The 7,955-nt window shown below is 34.5% G+C and overlaps 1 protein-coding gene across 2 annotated transcripts; it reads right to left on the reverse strand.

The window, feature by feature from the left end:
- Window positions 1-1,265: 1,265 nt before the first annotated feature.
- On the reverse strand, window positions 1,266-4,609 carry LOC113492983. 2 transcript variants are annotated; one of them, XM_026870739.1, is made up of 3 exons: window positions 3,984-4,609; window positions 2,826-3,182; window positions 1,266-2,675 (listed from the first exon to the last, which is right to left on the reverse strand). In XM_026870739.1, the coding sequence occupies exons 1-3, from the start codon at window positions 4,027-4,029 to the stop codon at window positions 1,714-1,716; spliced, it is 1,365 nt and encodes a 454-aa protein (XP_026726540.1). In that variant the 5' UTR covers window positions 4,030-4,609; the 3' UTR covers window positions 1,266-1,713. The 2 variants fall into 2 exon arrangements, with proteins under 2 accessions (XP_026726540.1, XP_026726539.1); XM_026870738.1 differs by lacking the exon at window positions 3,984-4,609 and having other exon boundaries at window positions 2,826-3,360.
- Window positions 4,610-7,955: the final 3,346 nt, after the last annotated feature.

The following is a 7,955-nucleotide window of genomic DNA, read 5'->3' on the forward strand; positions in this document are numbered from 1 at the left end:
CTCGAATCATATGAGTATAATTGAAAATATTTTATGATGGTCAAACAAAGATTCAATATTAATTGCACACATTCAAATTCTAATCTTATATCCATTGATTAAAGACGATAATCTAACAACTTGTATTGTAGGTTATAGAGTAACTTGTTTGGGCCTTGTCCTATAGTTAAGGATTTTCGGAAAAAGGGATTTTGCTAATTTGTTTGCTACATTCTATTTTTGTACCTTTAATTGAAATCCCTTTAGCCTTCGTCAAACTTTCAGGATTTGATATGTTTCGGAGAATAATTAAGTGAATATACCACTCCACTATGAATGTTGAATTAGGTTTTGAAACTGAGATATAAGTTTTATTTCATAATTGTATTCTAATTTTGTAGGAGCTCGTGGCTAAACTATAACTGCATAAGTTGATAAATCGGAGGTTAAGCTACGCTTGAAGCGTTCGGTCTGTAGATAGGTGACCATACTTGTCATAACGAGTTCTTCGGAAGGCATGTTAAGTTGTGGGTCCTGGCTGCCTCTTCCCAAATATGTTGGGGGTTGGCTTCCATTTTAATCGGATGCAGTAATATGAAAGCATATTCAAATCAATAATTCTTAAAAAAATCTGATCTGAAATATAAATCTCATCCGCGAACCGCAGTCCTTTCGATAAATATTCCACTTAAAATCGTGATGAAAAAGGTTGAGATCCACAAACGGGCCATATTAGACACATTTCACAAAACGGGCCCAGATGCTCGCTACCATTAAGGGCCAACCCTTTTTAAGCACAATTCTACAATACAAATGAAACAGTCCAAGATATAACAGTTTTCATTTCACATAATTTAGCAGACGTCGGACAGTTAATTCTTTATGAAGAAGATGGTGAGAGTTTGCCGTCAGTCTTGAAATTGTGTGACTGGATACTCGACAAGCTAAGACAAGGTTTTTGGTCACTGATAAAAAACTCTAGATTAGGTTTTAAAAAAGATATCCAAAGATTACTTGAAGGATAAATACAGTAGCAATAGCAGTTGTGATAACGTGACATTGTACGAAGAATGACGTCACTATTTTGCCGTCAGGTTTCAGAACATAATATTACTTAAGTGGTATATTTTTGGGCGTTTGTGAAGTTTTAAGTATTTTAAAAAACGATCCGAAAAAAATATAAAGATTTTTATGCTGCGATTAAAAATATGACTGCATTAAAATGGCTTCCTAATAAAATATTAATTAATAATATTATGATCTTTAAAGAATTTAAATATAATAATGATGTATTAAAAGTCTGCTAGTTTTCTTTATTTAACTTTGAAAACCAATTATACCCCACATCTATTAAACTGCTAGTGACACAAATAATCTTAAAAATATTCGAAACTTCAATTAATTGATAATTTACTTTGATATTGCCAGAGGCAAAGAAATAATATCAAACGAGCAGATTGAAAAATGTAATTTTAATTAATTATTTTCATATTAATTTATCATAGAAAAAATAAAATAATTATAATGACTTTTTGCTATAAGGCCGTGTTTAGACTAAACGCACGGTCGCCGAATGTGAGTAAGCATAACATAGTGGATTGTATTTACATGCATATTCAATTTTCTTTTGCATATTTCTGCCGTACAATATTTTGTTCATACTTGAGTTCAAAGTAAGCCTATTCACAATTACTGTCAGGCCATACGTTTAGTAAAAGCACGTTAAGGTGACTCTTAATTATTTTTGCTATGTTGTAGTCTTCTAACAAACCGTTGTCTGCTCTTTTTCGTTGTTTTAGTTTCGTAATCCATCGGTTGGCTGGTGGTCTCTGTAGTTAGAATATCAGTACTGGTTGTAAGTGTCTGTTTGACTGGTCTATCTGTAGTTGTCACATTAGTTTCAAATTCAAACTCCCCTGTTATCCTTCTCATCATTTCTAAACTTGTGTTATTCTGCTTATCAATCCTCTTCGCTAATGTTGCTATCATTTGACTGAAGGCCTTCGAGTTATTCCCCTCGAGAAACTCTTCTGTATATTTATTTTTATCAACATTCTCATTCGTAAAGTTCATTGATAAGACATTTGTCGTTTCATTGTTTACGATCGTCGAGTGTTCTTTTATTATTACGGAGTCATTAAGTATTGGTAACGAGATACTTGTCTCAATTTCTATTTCGCTTACATTTTTGCTCAGATCTGTATTGTTACTGTCGAAACTACTTTCAATTAAGCTATCAATCAACTTTTCTAGTGAGAACCCGCTGTTTTCTGCTTCAGATTTACCGACTACATAAATAGCTTTGATGTCAACGTTACTATCGCTTTTGTTTTCGTTGTTTGTGTTGACGGGCAGTTCTCTTTTGAAGTATTTTGGTGGATAGCTCGCGATGTCTTTGTCTGGAAACATGGTCATGAAGTACCTGGGGTTTGTCGTGCCTTTTTGTACATGAGGCTCATTATACATTCTTTGACCACCCAGCCGTCGGTCGATCTTGTTCATAGGCCACCTAGTTTTCGATACGTCTACATTTTCAGGCTTCAAAACATCGGATTTCATGTTTTTCACCTGCTCACCCAAATTGTACTTGAGCTCGACTTTTGGCATTTTCTTATATTTAAATAGAATCTTGTACCTGTCTTTGAACGGGTCAGGACGAAGGTTTGATCCCACGTTATTTTCAAGAACGGCAGGAACTAAAAATAAAATGTAATTGTTCTCGTAAATTGCAGTAATATAACCAACAGTATATGTTACCTAACTATTTATATTTAGGCTTGTGCTTGCAAAAAAAATGTTTGTAAATATAATCTATACTTTATTACATTAAAGATTGTTTTAATTACCTGGCATAGCAACGGATTTACTTTCATCAATGTAGTTCTTTGTGAGGAAGTCATTCATGAAATCATTCTTCTCATCAATGAAGAATATTGGTTTCGTGTTTTCGCTTAGCCGCGTCACTGGCAGTGGAACATCGACTTTTTTGTTTTTCTCTGCTCTCTTCAGACAGCCATTGGGGTAGCAATAGGTTGGTTGCTCCGGACACATTTGGACACAAACGCAAACAGGAGGAGTGTTGTGGAATTCTGTGAAGATGATGTTGAAGAAATGCTCTACTAAGGATGATTTGCTCGTCGGGTCGCATGTGGACTTGGACGTTTTTCTATTTGTACCAATGGTGAGGTACTGGCTACTGGTGCCTGAAATAAAGAAATATTTGGATTTTAAATATCTTAACTCGACTCTCAGACTCATAAAGGAGGCGATATTTTTATAAAACTTCTTAAACTTTCCGAACAACAAAATAAAGTTCTTAATTTACCACTTACGTTTTAGAACAGAGAAAAATAAAATTAAGGAGGAACCGTAACAAATATTTCAAACTGTGTTCAACATGCCAAAAAGGAAAAAAAAACTTAGTCGAAGTTGGCACAAGCGCGGTCACATTTCTTTGGCTATATTTTATAGTTTATAGTTCTTTGCTTCACTATTAAGTGAAGCAAAGAACTTGGCTGGAAATGGCCTCTCGTAATTTACTTGTAATACTACTTCTTAATTTGGGACAGCCTCGCTGAAGCTCTTGCGGTCAGTGAGTTGTTCGGTCTTTTGTCTAACCGCTTAGAACTATTAATTGATTTCGTAATACTTATATGAGTTTAGAAATATTCACGAACAAAATGACAAAAATAATCACTGGATTTTACTGGATGTGGAAGGCAGAGAACCGGGTGTTGTCGCGCAACTTGGGCAAGACCTATGTTCAGCAGCAAGTCGGGATAGCTTGACTTAATTGACTGATTGAAACAAAACGAATTCGACTTGGAGTCCACAGCTCTAGCTAAGCAGAAATTTTATAACGTTATCGAAGGTCCAAATATAATATAATCCTTTTGTTTACATTCACAACAGACACTCAAAGCCCAGTAGTAATTTTTCATCAAATGATCAAAGTTATTGCAGCAGCTATACCACTTCACGTAAAACAAGTGAAAATTACTCACAATTGAAAATTCCGAAAACAAACAGCACATTAAGGGTCACTTTCATTTTCTGTAAAAATCTTTAAGCAACGGCGTATTCTAGTTAGCGGGTGGAAGAACAAACGATCACTGTGAGAACGTTCTCGATGCAAACGGTTAACGTCAATAAACATTCGCATCCTGTTACGAAGCATACAAAGAGAAAGACCTGTTACTGGTAACTGGTAATGATGTTTCAAAAACTAGTAACTGTAAATAAATAATAATGGCTTCACCTTCCGAGATTCAGTCATTCATTTAGCGTTACATGGGGTTTGGAAGAATGAAGGTTATGATTGGTTACTAATCTTGGTTTTAGGATGTCGAACCCTGGATGTCGAAACTGTTCTCTGTTACCAAGGCTCCGCTTTCTATTAACAGGCGCTATGTCGTATACACAAATGATGTATGCATTTATGATACCGTTATAAACTAAGAATAAATTCTAAAGAAAGATCGAAGCTAAGCAACGGTTGTCACGGTCATATTAATAACATTGTTACCTATATGATTTATTTTTCTTTAACTTTTTTGTGCGGAATGCTCAGAATACTCATTTTTCTCATTCATTAATCGGTCAAATATAAATTGGACTCGCACAATTTATATTTGACCGATATTGTAAATTCATTTTAAACATCATCTTTAATAAATCTCTTTATTTTAATTCATCTTGGTAAGTGTTTTATTATGTAATTATAAATTACTCGTAGGCAATTAATGCCGCGGATGTTGATACCAATTTATTAACACCTTGTTTATTGCACTTTAAATTTATTCAACGATTCAATTTTTAATATTATCTTATTCGTGGCTCATCAATGACCATGCAAAAGAATATTTTCCACAAATCACTCTTATCGTTTACCTGAAACCGTTGCCTATCTGTAGATAAATTTAAAACCAATTAGTCGTAGGTAATTATTATATAATCTTCATTGACAATAAATCCAGCAGATGTGCTAGTGACGTGGCGATGTTAATCTCCATTAATTTTATAAAACCATAAAAGATAAAAATAATACAAATCACATAGATTATTTTAGTTGGAAATTGGCGATCTTTGCACTCTAAGCCTTTAAGTACCGGTCCATCATACACTCTACTCCAAATGACTTGCGATTCTTTATCTAACATTTAGATAAACATACTTTGTTTACGTTGATAATAATAATTATATTGAAGTTGTAATCGAAGCGGCTGAATACTCACGTAGTCTTTTCGATGTTGTAATACCTACTTTTTTTTTTCTCCGGGGTGTAAAGCTAATGGCTTCAACCCACGTCTAGGGCACGGCGTGGGGATATGTCGGACTTTCACCGACTAAAACACCCCGGGCCCCTTCTACTTCTTTAGCCAGATCGCTCGGGATCGCTTTCGCATGCTGTGCGCGACGTTGTAACACTCTTGTTAATTATTTGTGATTTAAAATTCCTTCGTTTTTTGATTCCTCATTGCCGAGAGTCGTGAGCCGTGTATAAGGTTGCGTTTTCAGCCAATTCTGTCTATGAGGAATGAAAATAAGATTATTGCATCGTCCTTAGAGTGTAGGGATAACACAGTAATCTTCGCGCGATCTGACTGGAATTCTTTAATGGTTTGTTGCTAGTCTATTAAGTTCTTACATTTCTGACAAAACCAGGGTCAGTAAATCAATGGTCTTTATCTGTCTAATAGTCTATAGACTTTTTGTATAAATGTCTTATTGCTTAAATGACTTGAAATTAGAATATCACACCCAACATTCATATTTTTGACCTAGAGTATTATTAATTGCATACAAAAGGAATACCATTAGGATTTAAAAAATATTGATAAGGACGATAACAGTCATTTTTCAGATTGACTACATATTAAAGGAGTAGGAGTAAGTAACATTTGTGCAAGTAGTCCGCGGTGTACTGTTAGAAAAAAAATTGAAACAAAAATATATTTTTTTCATTATTTATCATAATTTAATGAATAAAATATAGATGTATGTTATATTATTTCGGAGAAAGGACATGAAACAAAATGCATATACCCATGCAGCAAATTCAGATTTGTAACTTTTTTTTTAATTTTTAAGCTGATGTAACTATTTTTTAACCTTAGTGTTAAGTATAAAATTTGCATGCCTACTGGGTAGAATGTACAAGGTTCTGTATATGCTAATAACACCAATTTGTAAATACCTACATTCAAAGCAAATAAATGATTATTATTATTATTTCCTTTATTTCATTTAAATACATATAAATTACATTTTTAAATATATATAAAAAACAACATACATTTAAAAATATAAAAAATAGTGTCCAACCGGCAACGGGAACAGGGCCCAAGCTGCCGGTGGTCAGGGCTCCAGAGAGAGGAACCTCCTCACGATGCGCGCCGTGTCCAGAAGTACCGCTTTCTGAATCAATCCCTTGACCCAGACGCCCAACGAGAGCCTCCGAAGATGTTGATCGAGGCTCTTGGCTATTAAGCCATTGGCACTTACGACTATCGGGACAATGATTGCCGAGTCCACCTCCCACAAGTCGACAACCTCGTGAGCTAAATCCAAATATTTCAATTGTTTTTCTTTTTCTGCTTTCACGAGGTTCTCGTCATGGGGGATAGTGATATCAACAATCATTGTCCGACGCTCTGATCGATCGATCACCACTATATCAGGCTTATTGGCAACAATAGTCCTGTCAGTGATGATAGACCGATCCCAGTACAGTGTGATATGACCACTTTCGAGAACTGGGTCGGGCACATACTTGTACTTATTATTATTATTATATTAACATTAGAAAGGTTTGTATTTGTTTGTATGTAGGTTTCTATTACAGGGGGCATCTTTCTAGCCTATGAAATCTATATTTATATTTTGAACTCTATTTTTTTTGTAAACAGTAAATGTTTACAGTAGATCCACATCAAAAGCCTTCGATGTTTAACCGTTTCCTATCCTAATAAGATATTTCTGCATAAGGCAACATGTAATAAAGTCGTTAATTATCAAAACTCGGTCTCCGATTAATTTATTTTTACTTCGTACAGTAAGTCCAGTGATCTTCGGTCTAAGTCATTGTAAGAATATATAGATTGATTAAAAGAGAAGATAAATAAATATAAATTTTATTATTATTTATTTTTCGTCAGCATACATTCTTTCCTCTTACATATAATACCCATAACATATACTGGCACTTCACCTTCCTAATAGTGTAAATGTTTTTCCAAAACTATGGATGTTTTCTTTTTATATTGACAATCGCAAGTCTAGTAGGCTCATCATAAATACATTATAAAAGTATTTAGTTAATAATAAACAAATATATAACAACAGTTAAAGAATATTTAGAATTACCAAGTCTATTAAACATTGTCATCATTATCATTCTTGAAAACTCACTCCTGGCAAAATCCCTTTATGTGGGAAACAATGACATCCACTTCCTTGGGGAAAGAAGTGGGTAGAGTCAGACTCTTGCTGACTGAACCTGACTCGCCGTTTTGAATGCCTGCGTTTGGCTAGTACTTGGCATTGCAAATCATCACGCATCGACCGTGGGGTACCGTCGGCTAATATAGCCAACGGTTAACCTTTTAATTTTGGAGGCTGAGGTGTAAAGAGCGTCGGCCTCTCTGGCAAGTAGATAGCCGTTTCCCACTTGATCATAAAAAAATAATATCGAAGCAGGCTAGTTCAGGTTTTTAAAACAAATTTACATACATCAATCTCATATTATTAATTCAACGAAAACAAGTTTAATTTATATATAGTGTGGTCAAGGTGATAATGATACGAGTTCTTTGTTTTGTTAGATAGATAATATTGCGTAGACGGTCGCTCTTTGTATCATCATTAAATGTGCTATCTCGCTCTTTTTGATATAAATGCTGGTAATTGTTTTAGCAGCCACATTCCTTCGCCTCATCTACACTGAGGCGTTCCTAGAGACTAAAAGATTTTGAGGA

Source organism: Trichoplusia ni, chromosome 4 (genome assembly GCF_003590095.1).
Source record: "Trichoplusia ni isolate ovarian cell line Hi5 chromosome 4, tn1, whole genome shotgun sequence".
NCBI lineage: Eukaryota > Metazoa > Arthropoda > Insecta > Lepidoptera > Noctuidae > Trichoplusia > Trichoplusia ni.